Source organism: Tyto alba, unplaced genomic scaffold (genome assembly GCF_018691265.1).
Source record: "Tyto alba isolate M040663 unplaced genomic scaffold, T.alba_DEE_v4.0 Super-Scaffold_2, whole genome shotgun sequence".
Taxonomy (NCBI): Eukaryota; Metazoa; Chordata; class Aves; order Strigiformes; family Tytonidae; genus Tyto; species Tyto alba.
Window position 1 is genome coordinate 14,143,037 of NW_024881282.1, and position 19,162 is coordinate 14,162,198.

At 37.9% G+C, this 19,162-nt stretch overlaps 1 protein-coding gene across 5 annotated transcripts in view; it reads left to right on the forward strand.

Moving 5' to 3' along the window:
* Positions 1 to 19,162, forward strand: part of CNTN5 (contactin 5) — a 655,782-nt gene that overhangs the window by 398,439 nt on the left and 238,181 nt on the right. For all 5 annotated transcript variants that reach the window (XM_042793009.1, XM_032991061.2, XM_032991057.2 and 2 more), the window contains 2 exons: positions 8,212 to 8,335; positions 13,636 to 13,811. In XM_042793009.1, coding sequence (XP_042648943.1) covers positions 8,212 to 8,335; positions 13,636 to 13,811 — 300 coding nt within the window. The remainder of the gene's footprint in view (positions 1 to 8,211; positions 8,336 to 13,635; positions 13,812 to 19,162) is intronic.

Below are 19,162 nucleotides of genomic sequence, written 5' to 3' on the forward strand. Positions count from 1 at the left end.
AGGATAAAAAGCAAAGGAAAGGTCACTCTGGGTTCACCAAGGACAGATCCTGCCCAGGTCCTTGTCATAATCTTGATGTCTTAACTAGAATGTCAGCATCCTCGCAGAAGGTTGCACATCTCTGGCTGTGTGGCTGAGGACCGGAGGGCTCCATGGTTCTGTCCTGTCCATGTCTGGGCCTGTGTCTGCAAAAAGCAGGAAAATATCAACAAACAAAGGGAGCAGCCACCCTGGCTCACCGTGGGTAGCCCCTACCCAGGGTTCTGCCAGACTCCTGGTTACTTAACTTGGTGTCACTGTCCTCATAGAAGCGATCGAATCTCTCTGGGTGCGTCCAAGGACAGGAGTGTGACATGGTCTGGTCCTGTCTTTGTGTGAGCCTCTGGCTCTGGAAGACAAAGGAGGAGCAGCTGCCACCAGTCCCACCACAGGCAACCCCTGCATCCCTGCCCAGGCCCAGCAGCCCTGCCCTCCCTGCCTTCCTCCCTGCCTTCCTCCCTGCCCTCTCACCTCAGCTCTCTCTCACCCGCCTGCTCGCCTCCAGTCTGGGCTGGCTCACCGTGCAGCCCTTTCTAGACCCATCCGCGGTGGCTGTGTCACCAACACCAACGTTCTGACCACTGTGACATGGCCGCCACACCACCAGAGTTTCCAGAGCTGATGGAGAGCCCAGCCCTTGGCTACCCAGGGGAAAAAGGGCTGTCACTCCTCAGCCTTGTTAAAAGCAGTGGGATGGACAAGCCCCACAACTCAGGCCCATGGGGAAACAGCCAACATGGAGAGCTCACTGTCACCCCTGTCTGTTCAGGGACAGTCTCTTGACCCAGGGCCGCAGTCACCTCACGGCCCCTCACCGTCCTGTCCCACCCCACCTCCCCTGGGCCTATTCCTTGCTGTCTGGGCCAGGTTGGAGTGAGGTGGAGCTCAGTGTGAGGGTGCAAACAAATAAAGGTGATGTCTAAACACTGGGGAGCAATTCAGGTGTTTAACACACTGACCTAGTGCCACTTGGGCTGTTTTACAGCCTAATATCTTGTGGATATACATGAAACAGGCAGATAGGACACAGGAACTGGGAAAAAATGCACTAAATGCTTATTTTAATCCCACTTGTAATGCCTAGAAGTCCACTGACTCTGTGCAGATAGCTCACACCCGGCTACACACAGCAGGGTTCAGGTGTCTGGAGCCGCTGCACTGGGACAGGGCAGGGCTAGTGTAAACATGACACCATGCTGGTCTGCTCTGCCTAGGAGTCTCAGGCACTGTGGAGACCTCCCAGATGGCACTGGGTGTTTATCTTTTAGGACTGGAACACCCTGTACAGATTATTTCATGTGCTTGAAGTTGGGTCTCCACTACACTTCAGACACTCTGGGGTTTCTGGCCTGATCCCAGGAGGCCACTTCAGAAACCTCCCACAGATCCTGTGTCATACACGTCAGCTCTGTGGCTGGGAGGAGTCAGGGTGGAGGAGGGAAGGTGAGCCTGGAAGAAGGCGGTGAAGACGTTGCTTTAATTTTTGTCTTTGTTTCTCAATACCCAAGTTTATTTTAACTGGAAATAAGTTTTCCCAAATTGGACCTATTTTTCCCAAGACTAATTTATAAGGGATCTCCCTGTCTTTATCTCAACCCTGGAGGGCAGGAGTGAGTGAGCAGCTGATGGGTGCCTGGCAGCGAGCCAAGGTTAACCTGCCAGTAGGTAATGATGGCATTACCAGTAAGTAATGTACTGCAGTAATGCTGTTTGGCATGTAGGTACTGTATATATGGGGGTGAGTGGTGGTCATTTTAGTTTATGAACTCTTCTGCTGCATGGTTCTCAAATGATTAGTTGATTAGTGTTTCTAATCCTGTAAAAATTTGTATACATATATAAGCCTGTTTGCTCCTGTAAAATAGTTCATATGTGTAAAGCTACTCAAGTGGATTTCATAATCAGGCAGTTTTTTTCTCTTTTTTCCTTGGCAATCATCCAGGTCTACTGTCATCTAAAAATCTAACCGTCATCTTGGTTACTTGTGAGACTAGCATAAGGTCTCAAAGAACATACTGCTACAACTGTTCATGATCAAACTGTGGTAAAACCCAGAGATTAGTTTTCCATGGAAGACTCTCATCAGAAAAAGAAGACTGATGCAGTTGATTAGACATGGGACTAATAACCAGAGTTTTTTAATCCTGGTGTTGGCTTTCTTGAGGGTAATGGAGCAGGCCTCTAGTCTAGTTTGTAAAAGGACACATGAACAAGCTCTGTAAATATTAATCAATGTGCAGCTATGCTGTACACTGAAGAAATTGTATCTAGGTTTTTGATGGTGACTAAATACGCGTTGAATAAGTGATATAATACTCTTAAAAGAGAAATTAAGGAATTCTGAGTTGTAATCAGGTGAAATTCACATGGTCACCCACTTCAGTCTGGGCATTCTCAAGCAGAATGATGTCAATCTCTCCTAAGCTTTCACTGATGTTATTAACATAAATACAGATTGGAATCCCTGAATGAAATAATGCACCAAGATTAGCAATGACACCAATGTTATTGAAAAGTGAAATGTTAACCCATATCTACTTTTCAACTGTTGAACTTCACTGCCACCTACTTAATTTCACCAGTCCCTAAAAACAGTGATAGATGAGAATCACCTATTCATCAGAAAGCTGATTAAATCCCATACTGATCATTAGATATAAGTTTTCTCCAAGCACTTTAGGTTTTAGTCTGCACGTTATTCTCTCAGGGAGCATGTCTGCCTCATAAACAATACAGGCAGTGTAAAGGGTGAAGAAGACATGGTGCTATTCAAGAATCAAAATTAAACAATATTCACAAATTGAAAATTGTGAAGCAGTATGGTAATTACAGAATATCCAGGAGAAATTTGAAGCTATTTATCTGAATACTGAATATCAATTAATTTACCACTGAACTGAATGTTTTAAATTATAAATTATGGTTATGGGTCCTTAAGTGTCTTCTTTGATATGAAAATTTTGAAAACTGATAATAAGTAATTGTTACTTAAAATAACAGATGATAATTTTATAAAATGCCAAAAGACAGCCAAAATTCTATTAAACTTTTTCTTGAAAGTTCAGATTTTTATCCTGCACTGTTAGAAATCTCTGTATTATGAGTGGTGTCATGCACATACACATTTGGGTTTTTAATTTGTTCTAGGAACATGGATTAATTACTTAAATTTAGGGTGACTTTTCACATCAGTTTCAGAGATTTTAGGCTGTGGGGTCATAATTCAGTCCAATTCACTCCTCAGTCCTGGCTCCATGAATGACAAGTCTTGAAGATCTGCATCTCACACTATGACTCTGCATGCCTCACAACCTGGTTTTACCTCGATTATCTGTATAGAAGAAGGGAAATGAGGTCTGCATCCCCGAGTGTCATCTCAACAGTAACATTAGCAGACTCTGTGCTGGCTTCTGGGAAATGCTCTTAAGCCTCACAGTCTCAGTGTAGCTTTAAACTCCCTACACAGAAAAGAGAAGACAGTAAGCCTCCAGTGGTGTTTCAGGCCATTTTTGGAAGATTCCAGGACTTTCCATTACCTTTAATGGGATGTTAAGTGCTAGCTAAACTATGTGACTATCACTGATATAACTACTAAAGCCTTTACAAATCTTCATTTTATTTGAGCTTTTATTAGCATTATGTATAAAAAAATGAAAACTTTTTATTTAATTATGAGCCAAACTGTGTTTTAATTTGAAAAAAAATATTTAAAAATATTTTTTAAAATATTTAAATGAAATATTTGCATTTGCAGTGTGTTTCCTTCATTGCTTTTGAAATGAAGAGATGAGGCACAGAACACTTAAGATTTTCAGTTTCAAGTCTGTCACTGGAGTTTAAATGAAGATGGTATCATTAGGTGATCTGTTATGTTTTCTTGCTTATCACATATCACACCCATTGCATTTTATCTAATTACACCTTTATTAAGCCTAATAATTTATAAACATATAGTTTTGTCTTTTCAGCAAATGCTTTGATCTCTTCAGAACAAACCCTTTTCAATTATTCTGTTGCAGTTCAGATAATCTAACTAAAAATTCATTTATTCAATTTAGCTACAAACTGATGAACATCTCATTCATTATTATGTTGCTTCTGAGTTTCCAGATAATCTCTACTGGTTCTCCACACTCCATCTGAAATGCAGATAAGATGCTAACTACATCTTTTTATCTTTTAGGAACATGACTTGCATGCACTGAACTTTGTCTTCACTGCAACACAGTATTGCAATATTACTGTTGCAAATAGTACAGGTAGAAAGAATACCTGTACTGTTAATGACATCATTACCTACCTAGCATTGAACCTTTTTATTTTCTTTCCAGCAATCCTAGACCGTGACTTTATATTTTATCTACAGAGCCACTCCTAAGGAAAAGATTAACCTTCGTGAATATACACCCTATCCATACCCCTACTAATCTGCATGGCCTAACAACTAAATCTAAGCCCATGATTTAGTTTTGCATTCATTAATTAATTATTGGTTTTGCTAGACTAGCTTGATGAGAGCTCTGATTATTTACACCTACATTCATTATTATTTTCTCTTGTACAATATAAGAATCAGGTAACTAAATTATAAGAAACAATCCATACAATGTTTTCATACCGACATTTTCCTTTCCTAAAATAAGTTTTGCCAACCGGTTTCATTGGCCCTGTGGCAGCCTCAGCTATAGTGCTCAAAACCTAGTACTGGAGTAATTTTCATAGAATCATAGAACTGTTTGGGTTGGAAGGGACCTTAAAGAACATCTAGTTCCAACCCCCCTGCCATGGGCAGGGACACCTTCCACTAGACCAGGTTGCTCAAAGCCCCGTCCAGCCTGGCCTTGATCCCTTCCAGGGAGGGGGCAGCCACAGTTTCCCTGGGCAACCTGTGCTAGTGCCTCACCACCCTCACAGGGAAGAATTTCTCCCTTATATCTAATTTAAATCTACCCTCTTTCAGTTTAAAACCATTACCCCTCATCCTGTCATTGCACTCACTGATAAAGGGTCCCTCCCCAGCTTTAAGTACTGGAAAGCTGCTATAAGGTCTCCCCAGAGCCTTCTCTTCTCCAGGCTGTACAACCCCAACTCTCTCAGCTTGTCCTCATACAGGAGATGCTCCAGCCCCCTCATCATCATTGTGGCCTCTTCTGGACCCACTTGAGCAGATCCATGTCCTTCTTATGATGAGGACCCCGGAGCTGAACACAGTACTCCAGGTTGGGTCTCACAAGAGCGGTGTAGAAGGGAAGAATGACCTCCCTCAACCTGCTGGCCACGATTCTCTTGATACAGACCAGGAAATGGCTGTCTTTCTGGGCTGCAAGAGCACATTGCTGGCTCATAGTCAATTTTCCATCCACTAGTACCCTCAAGTCCTTCTCCACACGGCTGTTCTCCATCCACTCATCACCCAGCCTGTATTTGTGCATGGGATTGCCTCAACCTCTGTACAGGACCTTGCACTTGGCCTTGTTAAACTTCATGATATTTGCATGGGCCCATTTGTCAAGCCTGTCAAGGTCCCTCTGGATGACATCCCTTCCCTCCAGTGTGTCAACTGCACCACACAGCTTGGTGTCATCAGCAAACTTGCTGATTGTTTACTCAATCCCACTGTCCATGTAGCCAACATAGATGTTAAACAGCTCTGGTCCCAATAGCGACCCCTGAGGAATGCCACTCATCACTGCCTTCCACTCAGACATCAAGTCATTTATCACAACTCTTTGAGTGTGACCATCCAGCCAATTCCTTCTACAAGCGGTCCATCTGTACATCCATCAAATCCATGTCTCTCCAATTTAGAAACAAGGATGTCATGTGGGACAGTGTTCAAATTCTTTGCACAAGTCCAAGTAAATGACATCATTTGCTCTTCCCTTACCCACCAACATTGTAACCCCATCGCAGAAGGTCATCAAATTTGTCAGGCACAATTTGCCCTTAGTGAAGCCATGTTGGCTGTCACCAATCACCTACTTATTTTCCATGTACCTGAGCATAGTTTCCAGAAGGATCTGTTCCATGATCTTGCTGGGCACAGAGGTGAGACTGACAGGTCTGTAGTTTCCTGGGTCTTCCTTTTTCTTTTTTTTTAAAGTGGGGGTTATGTTTCCCCTTTTCCAGTCAGCAGGAACTTCACCCGACTACCACTTCTCAAATATGATGAAGAGTGGTTTTGCTACTTCATCTATGATTTCTCTCAGAACCCACAGATGCATCTCATCAGGTCCCATGGGCTTGTGCAATTTCAAGTTCCTTAAACAGTCTCAAACCTTATCTTCTCCTACAGTGTGCTGTTCTTCATTCTTCCAGTCCCTGCCTTTGCCTTCTGTGTCCACTACATCCACAAGTAAATTGTTCTCCTATTTTAACTTCAATAATATAAGCCCATATCAGAAATCCCTTTTTGTGGTTGGGATTTTTAAAATAATGTAGATATCTGTCCTAGAAAATATATTTCTACCAATATACCCAACAGAAATAATGTACCTAAACATGGAAGTAATGTAAATATGGAGAACAGCAATCCATACTCCTTTACACAGTCCTATAAAAAGTGCTAATAAACTTGAAAAGTATGCAAAACAGAAACTACTAATTGCTGTTGCTCTTATTTGCTGTCTTTATAAATTGTTAGGTTAATTATTTGAATCTATTTCAGAAAGGCATATATACCTGAAAATAAAGGTATTTTCAAAATCTACATTTGAATAGCAGTGTAAAAAGACAAAAACCTAAGTGTGCAACAAGTGTATAGTCACTAAAAAGCAAAGTTGAATAGCATAATAGATTTTCATATGGTCTTTTCACTGTATGATAATAACAGATTTGAGAAACCAAAAATGTCACAGAATTTAAGGACATAGAAATTTACATCTCAGAACTAGCATATTATGACTTATGTCTCCCATGTTTCTCATCTTTTTTCAGACTCCAAGTCTTTCTTCTTTGTACCAAGATTTGTAGTTCTATTCACCTTTTCCTGTCCCCCCAAACTTTCTGAAACAATTAGCAGTATGAAAAAGGTCACAGTTACCAAAACTGTGAACTTATAACATGTGATTGAAACTGTGTGGAATTAGTATAATAATGTAGTCAGTAATTTTTAAAAGTCAGTGACCAAAAAACCTCAAGTCTTCAGGTGCACATTTTTTACTTCACACTGATATTGGTGAGAGAAATATAACAGGATGTTATAAACTGCTTTATGTGTCATGCTGTCCTCAGTATCAGTTGGAGGACTTTTATGATGTGAACATATGAGACCATAAAACTGACAGAGAAAACCCTGCTCCCATATGTTTCATTGCAAATAGTAGTACAATGTAACTATCTCTCCTCACCCAAATCTTTAGGCTAGTGCTCTAAATTTGAAGAGCATTATGGGACTAAATCATCTAAGAGTTTGGAGCAAATCTAAGTTGATTAAAATTCCAGTCTTCTAGTGCACAGTGGGCATTTTAGTTTTTCAGGTCTACGTGATCAGGAATGCTATACTTTCAACCTTTTACTTTTCTGAAGGTTACACTTCCCTGTTTGCGATATAAATGAATTGGAATCATAGATGTGTTCTATAGGTCTATCCAGCTTTTCTTGTTCAGAAATGTAAATTCATGTGAATATATAGATACATGCCAAAATTAGAGAAGACAGTGGAGGAAAATGAAATGTCAGATTTTGCTATATATTATTTAATAGTAGCCACCAGTTGCTGCCCTTAATTTTAAAAGTGATTTTTCTTAGCAGCAACTTGACATAAAGGGGAAAACTGTGTTTTAGTTCTGTGTGAGATAAGCTGCTGCAAGCAGCAGCAAAAATTTTCTTTACCTTGCTCTCTATAAGCAGAGTTAACTCCTCTTGCTGGCTTAATTCTATTGAGATGCTCATTAAACTGCAGGTCAGAATACATCTGATGAGAAAGCCATTTTAAGGCACGATGAACATTTAAGTCATACTATATATCTTATTGTTTACTTAGTAATATTTCTTCCTTACCTTTTTTTTTTTTCTTTTAGTTATTGTTTTTAACTATAGTATCTAAAGTAATGTTATACAAGCCTCTGGAAAACAAACATAATTTCACATGCTTTAATCTCACTTTATAAAAGCTATAATACATTTACTTTTATTCAGACTTCCTAAACTATAGCATTTCTATTTTCACAGAAAGTGTTGACTATGGGCCAGTGTTTGTACAAGAGCCAGATGATGTGATTTTTCCAACTGATTCTGAGGAGAAGAAAGTATCTCTCAATTGTCAAGCCCATGGAAATCCTACTCCCACATACAGGTACCTAGTTTAGAAATTTTTTTTTAGTTTTCAGAATATTAGCCTCTGCAGTCCCACTCAGAGAGTCAGTGTGCTTTGGAGAACAACACAGCAGAAACAGCTCCATGACACAAATGCCTTCCCTGATTGAATGTTTTTTCTGATTCTGAATAGGCAAGAACTATAAGTGTTAGTGCATAAAGGCAAAGTGTGAAGTGCATGAAGTGTGAAGTGCATAAAGGCAAATGTGAAGTTTCAAATTATGTTCTCTGTGCATCTTATCTATGTAGAGAGACTCCTTGTGTCCAGTTTTTTGACTTGTGTCTGTAACATGACAAGATCAAAATCTTTAACTGATTTTTTTTTTCTAAATATTTATAAAGCTATGAAATAATATTTAATTTTATAGAGAAAGCAGTAAAGAACAGGTACATTAAATGGCATGACTACACAATGCAGGATACCATGGCTGAACCAAATCTGGTGTCTTTTCATTCACAAGTCCACCATTTTATTCCTTTGCAACCATTGTATGTTGCCTGTTTTTCCATACAGACTATTATGCCACAGATATCTACTATACAGATCTGTTATGACACATCTGTGAGTCTGAGAGTTCATTTTATTAATGATGTCCACTTACAGGTGGGAACAGTATGTTGCGGTCACCTTATCCATTTGCTAGATCTGACTCTGCTCATATTTTACACAAATTACAAGTGATGTAGAGAGGGCTGGGGAAGCATATGGTTGATTATTTTTTCCATACACCCTTTAGCTCTTCTCATAGAATCATTTTTCACTTGTAAAGGGAACATAAGGACTTTTATTGTTGTGTTTTGTCATAGGTGACAATCAACACTTCTGCATTTTATTTTTTACATATTACACTTATTTCACTTATGGATTCTACAGCATTCTGGATGAATTCTCCTTAGACTTACTTGAATCACAAAACTTGCATTTCTATGGATGGAAGAAATTCAGAGGCAGTACCATCTTTAGATATCCCCATCACAACAGCACTGAATCTGTCTCTTTGCAACAGATGTGAGTCATCAAATGGATCTGATGCGTGGCAGAACATCCCCAGACATCACAAGCATGACTAAAACATGTGACAAGGGACTAGGAATGAATGGCCATAAATTCTTCAAATTAGAATTGCATGAACTTCTCACCATGTTGGATGAATGCTGTTGCATTCTTTCATATTGATATTCCTTGTGCAATTTCTACTACATATTTGTTGCTTTGTTGATAAAAAAATATGTATATTACTTCCACACACTGTTAATGTGCTACCAGTCCTTTAAACATAGCATGTGACCATGGGGAAAAGGCACCAGGTCGCACCAAAAGAGTGGAACCCTATGTTCTGCCCTCCCAGACAACCTTATTATTCTTGTAGAGATTTTCACTTTGGAGAACCTATGTCATCTCCTTTCTTGATCCAACTGTTTTTCGCATTTTCCCATTGGAATGCAATCAATAAATACAGACTCAGGACATCTTAAAGGGTGGCTGTGAAGAGGACGGAGGCTCTGTATCCACAAGGAGCCACATGGAGGAGGCAAGGGACAACAGATACAAGAGAGGTTTCATACAAGACATGTTTCATCTCAGTATAAGAAATTTTTTACTGTAAGAACAATTCACGGGAACAATCTCCTCAGGGTTGTGGCAGACTCCCCATCCCTGGAGGTTTTCAAGATGCAATTAAATAAAGTGTTAGACAATCTCATTTAGGCTCCCTTTCCCATGAAAGGTTGGACCAAATAATAATTCAAGGTCCCTTCCAACCTGGGCTGTTTTATGATTCTGTGGTATCCATTCCTTCAGTTCTCCAGAGATTAATTGTTGGCAGCAGCCTCATAAACAAATCTTCATGACTGCTGTTGATGAAAGGAGAGCTTTGACACAAAAGGCCTAATTCTAACTGCACAGTTTAACTTCTCCTTCTGTTGCTGACAATTGTCTTTACAGCATATGCAATACATACTAATTTAGGAGAAGGGAGAAGAGATGTAAATTACTTTGTGAGGAATATACTGTTCTCAGGGCAGGTGCAGAGGGAATTTATCCTCAAAAAAGGCTATAAGCAAAATTTTGTGGTAGGTCACTGCCCAATCTTTGGCATAGTGAGGAGAAAGGATATTTTCATATCACCAAAGAACTGGTCCTGTGATATACAAGCACTGGACAATAGAGATACTTATTTACATGGGCTGTGAAGCACGTGATGCTCAGAATTATTTTCAGCCGAAGCCAAAGCACAGTATCTTTCTTTTTTTTTTAAAAAAAAAAGCTACATTAAAAGAACATTTAAAGCACTCAAAAATTGTCTCTGAAATTTTCATCAATTTACTTAGTCTGTATAACTTATGACATAACCTGTTTACAAATTCTTTTTTTTTTTTTTTTTTTGCTACAACATTACTTCATTTTAACAGAATGGAGAATGTTCACATCATTTCAGATTTTCTTCTTCCTTGGAAAGAGCATTTTTCCCCTTGTTCAATCTCTACCTGAAATTAATTTTTTTAATGTATCGAGTTTGTCATTAAGGTATCTAGATGCATTGATTTAGGGAATAACTCCTTGAGACAAATTGATTCTATTTGGTCAGCATTTCTGAAAATCATACTTTAGTATCACAAGTTAGGACCTGTACAATGAAGAACATAACTGAGACACCTTCAATGAGGACTACAGGCATTCACAAACTTCCTGTGGGATCTCACAGGTCACCAGTGTTATTGAGTTAAAGGCAGGTGCAGATTTCCCTGAGATGACACTTCATTACACTTTTACTGCTTGTGAAACACTGTGTTTCCTATTTTACTTAGGACACATATAAGCTGGTTAGAAATTTTTTGTCAATATCATTTCCTGGTAGAAAATGCAGTTGAAAAAAAAAAATTTAAAAACTACTTTCTGTCTGCTTAAGCCAAATTAGAATATTTTGAAATTTTATCTGTCATTTCCCTTCAAGAAAATAATGTAGCTGATTTTCCCTATCAGCTCATTACCCTTTACTTATCGTTTTTGGGTTTCTGTCCTCCCAGATCAGTCAGGGTACCTAGAAGAAAACATGTCACACAATCCAGTGTTGCTTTTCCTCTAATATGCTTGGATTATATGAGGATACAGTCATTCAGGATGGACCCCAAGATATATAGACAGGCATACATCAAAATTCAGAATTTTGGGGTAACATTACAAAAACATATTTTTACATTGAATTTAACTGAAAATGAAACTGAGGAAAGCTAATTGAAGAAAACTTAATTTTGTATCAGTTCCCATTTGAAAATGCTTAAATATGTAATTTTGACCTTTTTCTTTGTCTAGAACTCCTATCATTTCTAGATCAATTAATTCTGCATTTTTATATATATATATATATACATATATATGAGTATATATATATATGTAAAAGTTGGCTTTCATTAGTATATAATTCAAAATCTTAAATCATTAGTAGATTGTTCCACATGAATAGTTCCTCTTATTTTTAGCTCTGCTATGTATGAATCTCTTTCAAAATTTAGTGAATCCTACAGACATTTCCCTAATATCCTTTGTAATATAAAGCTATTGTCAACAGCATTTCATTCGTTACATTAAATGAAGCAGCAGTCCTCTGTGATCAAAAGTCCAATCATGAAAAAAGGGGCAAATAATAGTTTCACAGTTCATCTTAATTCTGGCAATTCTGACCTTTAGATTAAGGGAAACTCAGACTTCAGCTGAATTCTGCTCTCTGTACCTCATTTACCATGAATGTTAACAAGATAGGGTGAACTGATAATCATTTTGCTTCATTAAAGTTGCCTCTGGAGTCTAGATGTTACCAAGTTCTTCCAGTCTTTGCTGAACTTTGGCAAATCTTGGAAGTGCCTGGCAATTTCCTGAGGCAACTCTGAAATTTCAGAATGACTGCAAACTAGCAATGAAGGAAATATCTGTGCATCATAATAGCTGTGCCATACCTGTTTACACTGTTTATCTCTTCTTTGTATTCTTTTAAGAATTCCATGTTCTATTCAATTAACACAAAAGCAAATCTAAAAAGACTTCTTATGTGGTCTATTATTCTTTAATTGAGATATTGCATCCCCCAGCCAGAGGTTATTCCAAAGTGCTGGAGTCCATTAATCTACCACACAAAATCTTTTCTCTTGGAGCCAGTGGACTATTGCAGGGTTTGTTGTTTCAGTCTTTGGAGATGAATGAGAGGGGTGAGGCTTTTTAGCAGAGAATATCCAGGGGAAAAAAAGAACACAACCCCAAAACTCATTCACACAGCAGAAAAATTATGAGACAAGTTGCTTCTGAAACCTCAGAAAAATAAGTGTTCATTCAGGAATTATTCAATGCTTTGCCTCAGATGTGATACTTTCTACTGTGTTTCATGCAGTCTTTCCACCTTTTCTTCACTCCCATCCCTGTCTTTGCTGTTCAGACTTCTTATTTCACTCCCAAACACCTCTGAAACTCAATATTCCCTCTGCCAACTGTTCATTTGATCTTAGTTTCCATTTACCTGGTAGCTGCCAGGAATTACCCTTGACCAGCTGCCAACTAATTCCAGTCTCTCCTGTCCCAGACTTCTCTGAATTTTGTGTACCCTGGACCAGCTGATATTATTTTGCCTTTGTCCATTGCCAACATTCTTTGTTTCACAACAGCCTATGTACATCAGTCTACCGCCCTGCTCTTCACCAGTCTTGTTTTACTGCTTTCTGTATTTAAGTAAGGTTTTTCTATTTTTTTGGCCCTAGAAGATCAAATGCAAAAAGAATAGAAAAGAAAGATTCCTTGCTCCTATGTGATGCAGACTCAGCTCTGCTAATTCTTAGCTCATCTGGGCCTAAGGTTTTATTATAGAACATGAACTGAAACTTTGATGATCATAAACATGGTAAAAGTCCTATTTTTGACATAAAGGATGCATCTACTATACAGGTTTCATGTCTGAAGCCTCTGTAGACAACAGGTTTTTGAGGGAAAAAAACAACAGAGGTTACTGATTTAATTCAGCATAGGCAAAACAAAGAATATGCTTTCTCTTCAGACGTTGAAGATCTCTTTTTACTTGTGTTATTTTGGTAAAACAGCTTTTCACAGTCACATGTTGTGGAATGTCTCCATCTAAAGCTTTGCCAAAGTAATGGGGTACTGCACAGTGACTTTGAGTATCTGTCCTCCTTATAACAACTGAATCTGTCAGGTTCCATATACTAAACTTGATTCCTTCCTTTGGCCATAAAATACTCAAGTAGTTATGGATTTTTTTTTTTTTTTTTTTTCCTAAGATGGCTTCGAAATGGAACTGAAGTCGACATTGAAAGTGACTATCGCTTCAGTTTAATAGAAGGCAGTTTGATCATCAACAACCCCAGTGAAATGAAGGATTCTGGACAGTATCAGTGTTTAACGACCAACATGTTTGGCAGTGTTTTAAGCAGAGAGGCTGTTCTTCAGTTTGCATGTGAGTAACAATTTCTTTAACATGGATAAATCAGATCTTTACATTGCTTGATAAGGGTCTATTTTGTAATTTGAATACATTACACAAATTACATTGTCTACTGAATTTATTAAACAAGTATCTCATAATTGGAAATAAAATATTTAGTGGGAAAGAGTGGTTTTCTGTGGACTTTTTACTTTTAAAATAGAACCGGCTCTCAGGGGAATAACTCCCGTACATGATCCCAAATGCTATCCTTTAATGATGTACTTGAATACTCTGCAATGATATATTTCACTCATTGCTAGTTTCCTGAAACATGTATCATTTTGCCACACTATCTGTGAAGGAGAGAAAGAATTGTAAACTTAGGAATACAGTGGGATAAACTGCCTATATATCTGTAGGATAGTCTGCACCTATAACTATGTGTGGGTGAGCACAGTTTTGTATGTATATATGTGTATAAATATACAAGTTTTATATGCATGTTTATGCATAAATATCATGCATACATTCATACATTATGAGACAGAGGTTTTTTTGTAGTTGTTAATGGAAACTGAAAATTACATAGCTTTTGAAATCAATCACTATCATATACTTTCCAGAAGCTATCAACAATTCATAATCCTGAGTAAATGCTATGGTCTATCTATGGCCTGCTCTTTTTCAAACATACTGTCAGGAAAAACAGGGCCTGAATTTCAGACATTCTACCTCCAACCCTGACTTCCCTTCAACACTTTACAGGAAGACAACGAACACAATTTTAGTTTTTTGCCTATGTGAATCCTACTATGAAGAGTTTTTAAGAGGCAGGGATGCAAAAAGAACTTAATCCTAATTTCTCAGATCCTGCTGAAAATAAGATATTTCCATGAAACATGAGGCAGATCTTCATATAGCCGCAACTGGAAAACAGGGGGGTTAAGGACAATTTGCCTACCTGCATGTCTACTAACACACCTGGTGGTGTGGTGAACTCAGCAGAGAGAAAGTGGGGTCTGAGATTCTCTGTTAATCCACCCTTCCCTGGTAAAGTCAGACCTTTCAGATCTATAGCTTTAGTCTTATCTGCTGCAGATCATGTCAAGGTATTTGTTAGCAAGATCATGGCACTAACCACCTATTTCTGAGCTGACAGCAATACTGACATTTGTCAAAGCTTCCTCATGACTGGGCAGTATGTTTAAAACTCTAAACATTGCAACAGTGGTTTTATCACAGTGCTACTTGATGTCAGTCTTAAAAGTAGCTCTGAGAAAATTCTGCTACATTTTATCTTTTAGACAAGAAAACTATCATAAAACAAATTATTTGGTTAGAGAACCTGCCAACCGGTAAATATATATAGTTCAAACAACAGAAAGCCTATGAGTTTCAGTAGCTACCTCCACAGTTCATTCAGGACTGCATGTACTTCTAGTTACAATATTATCTCCTCCAATAAAACAAAATTAGATAAAGTTGTGGAAAAAAAAAATAAGAAAGAAGAGGTTGGGTTTGGTGGGTTTATTTCCACTGGATTTTGTTCTGGTTGGGGCTGGACTAGAGCTCCTGTTGGTCTGGCAGCGGGAGGAGTGCTGCAGCACCCTAAGACCCCAGGGGCTCCCCAGGTCCCAGTGCCCTCACCTGTGTGCGGGGGCGGGGGGAGCACAGCTGGAGGGCTGGGCCCCGATTGGCCGATATCCCATGTCATGTGACATTGTGCTCACTATATAAAGGCAGGAGTGGGCTGGGGGGGCTCTCACTTCTGGGAGTGTGGCTGCAGTGCTTTTGTGTTTGGGATTGCTGGCTGGGAGCAGGTGGGTGGTGAGCAGCTGTATGGTACATTACCTGCTGATACCGCTGTCAGCGTATTGTTCTGTTATTAAACTGTTTTTTTCTCAACCTGTGAGTCTCCCTTTGCCCCTCCGATTCCCTCCCCATTCCCAAGTGGGGGGAGGGTGGATGAGCGACTGTGGGGTGTTTAGCTGCTGAGCACAGGCTTAAACGACAACAGATTTTTAAATTATTATTAGCTTGCACACTTGCTTTTGCTGGTATCAAAGTTGCTTTACTACAATGGATTGAATTAATCTATTTAAAAGGTCAGTTATAACTGGTTGAAGATCTTTTAGAAGTTCATGAGCAACCACTTCATAAGAGCAATTTCAAGTTCAATGTGTGTTTGTAGTTCAACTTTGTAGCATGACACTCTCTTCCACTCTTAATTTAACGTTTCTTCAAATCCCTGATCTTAAATGGCTGATATGTGCCTGTTGAAACAATATTTGCATGATGCAGCAGCTCACAGTATAAATTGGTGTTACCATACTGTAAATTTATAGCAACCTATCAGAAGCTTCTATCACAGAAATGTTGTAGTAAATCAGATCCAAAGTAAACTTAAAATAAAGATTTTTCATTGCTATTTCAGCTTTAAAATATCTAAGACACTGTCCTGAATTTGACCAGAAAGTTCAGGTAAATTTTCTTGAAGCAAAGTATAGAATTATTTAATCCTGATATCTCTGGTGACATAAAGTTTACACTGGTCCCTAAATTGCTAATAGTCTTTATTTCCTTTAGGAAGGTAAAATGTGGTTTTGAATGCTTAAAGGGAAGATCTTTACAGCATTAAGGATGGTTTTATGACTTAAAACATAATATTTTGGAGACCTCTTCATATCTAGAAAAACTGTAGTGTAATCACAGTATTTTTGAAATAAATTATGAAATTTTCCATATTAAGACATTTTAACAAAGTAATATATGACATCCCATTTATTAATAAATTTTTCTTGCATTTAAATTCATTAATTACCTGAAAACAACCTCGGGTGAGAAAGTATACAATTAAATGGTGTTTAGATTAGACTATGTTCATGCAGTAGTTAACACTGAGCTCTAAAACATTAGATAGACAGATATGGACTAGACAAAGATTAGCTTACATTACCCTGAAATAATGATGAAATAGTTATGATGAACTGCTCATGATGAAATACAGTAACATAACATTTCAGTATAGTTGAAATAGGACGTTTTATAGTATTGCTTGGTAACAGCAGGCTTGCATGGTTCCAGTTATATTTAGTAGGACAGAAAGTAAAGCTTTGTGAAAGAATTTTGTAAGGAAAGCTCCTAAACTTTAATTACTTTAAGTAATTGATGCTCTCCAATTTTACAAGGCTTTAATGGCTTGAAGTGTGATTTATAATGCCAAGGATAAACCAAAGAATTTCTGATCATAAGAAACAAAGTTACACATAATGACATTCAGTTTCCCTGTTTTCACTGAAAGCCATGGATTCCAGAGGCTTAGAAATATACCACTTTTACAGAGAAAATTTAAAAATTAAGTTCATGGACTTGCTTGAATGTATGGTTCGTACTGCTGTGGAAAATAGTTATGTCTTTGCAGCTTGAAAAGCTGTTCTAATTAAAGAGGGAAATGGCATGCAACTCAAAAGGAAACAACAGGGACTGTTAAACAAGGTTTTTGACACTGTCTTACAGGAGAAAGAATGTGCTGTAATGTGCTTTTGCAAAATATCATGAAACTTGAAAAAGGAGAGCATGTTTATTACACTGACACAGACTACTCACAATTGCATGTCCAAAAGCCCTGTTGCTATGGTTATTATCATGTAGTTCAGCATTGGTGATGTATTACAAATATAAATGTTTATGTACTGTATAATTTGCATATGTGTGCATAATTAAAATAGAGGACTTCAAAATACAATGTCTTTGGATTTGAAAGAGAAAGATATAAAATGAACATTATTTTATACATATTTAGAGATATAACATCTGAAATAGCCTCCTGTGTCACTGGTTATTTTTATGGAGCAAAGTGGAAAGACCAGTTATGTGCAGTTAAAGAAGTTCTCTTCTTTTTTTCTCTTCTTTGCGTTTCTTATGATCTCTCTTGGCCAAGGTCATGTTGTTTTATGCTATTTTAAGGAAATAAGGTAAAAAAAAAAAAAAAAAAGAGAAAAAAATCCCCATGCTGTAACTCACATTAAGAAGAAATATATTTTTCAATAAAAGTAAATATTTGCCAGGAATTTCTTCAGTCTTCATTATAATTTTATGCAGAAAAATTGGGGAAAAAAAAAGGCCAAACAGCACTGAAAAAATGTCAAGCAAATCATAGTTCCTGATCAAGCAAATCAGAAGTTTGCTCATAGGTGGTTGTTAAAAACATAAAAATCCATCAGTTTGCTACAACTTCACATGTCATTTATACTTAACAAGTATATTGTTTTCTTAACAAGATTCTAATCAGCTTATTAGAATATGAGAGCATTAGAGGAATAATTACTGAGTTCCTTTAGCCCATCTTAATGTTAGTGTATTTTGAAGTCTGGCTAGCTCTGTGGAAGAGTTATTCAAATCCCAAACATATCTATAAAGATTCTGCAGTAAATGGAAATCGAAAAGGGAAAGATAGTTATTCTTTCAAGTTTTTACTGCATTAAGAAAGAATGTGTGCATATGAAGCCAAAAGCATCAGTCAAATAAAGTAACCCTGACAAATTTTGTTGAATACCTAGTAATTTTGAAGAAGTGCATAACATTAGAAGTGTTTTGGGGATATGAAACTTAATAACAAAGTGAAAAGATTTTATGAAGTGACTTATGCACTGAGCACACATATGTTGTTAGATGCTTTTAGTTTGGTCTCTTCTCTCATTCCTAAGTAACCTAAAGGATGGATTTAAAAATCAGATCTTAATATTAATTTCTCAATGTTTGCTACTTTTGGCATCTGTACATGAAGTAAGAAAGAATAAGTGACCTGAACCTGATGGAAAATTTTTGAAAAAATACAGAGATTCCAAACTGACTAAATCTACCTGCCTTACTGCAAAACAGCTGCATATTTTTGTGCTGTTTTCCCCAGCCTTTCTTTGAAACAGTGTGCTACACCTTTGGCTAGAGCACTGGATGTATTTTGTGCTTATATTTGCCACATCTGCAATCTCTGTATTCCATTAGGTCACAAAACAAAATTGCTTTTCTCTATCTGAGGATTATACAACCTGCCAGGCTGGGCGAGCCGAGGACCCAGCCAAGGAGGAAGAACGCAGCCGACTCAGTATGAGTGATAAAGCGTGCTTCAGTTTATTGATTTTCATTACAGCCTTTTATAATCTTTCTACTAATTATGCCTACTAATCACTAGTTGATTGGCTTAAGCTCTAAGGGTCGTATTCGCATGGTCCACCTACTTGCAGTTAGCTTACAGCACAAGCTTCTCATAACACTAAGTTTCTCATGCTACTATTTCTAATTCCTCTTGACTTGTTTTCGATACACAACAGTACCGTAACACAATGTTTCTCAGACCACCGTTATCATAACACTAGGTTTCT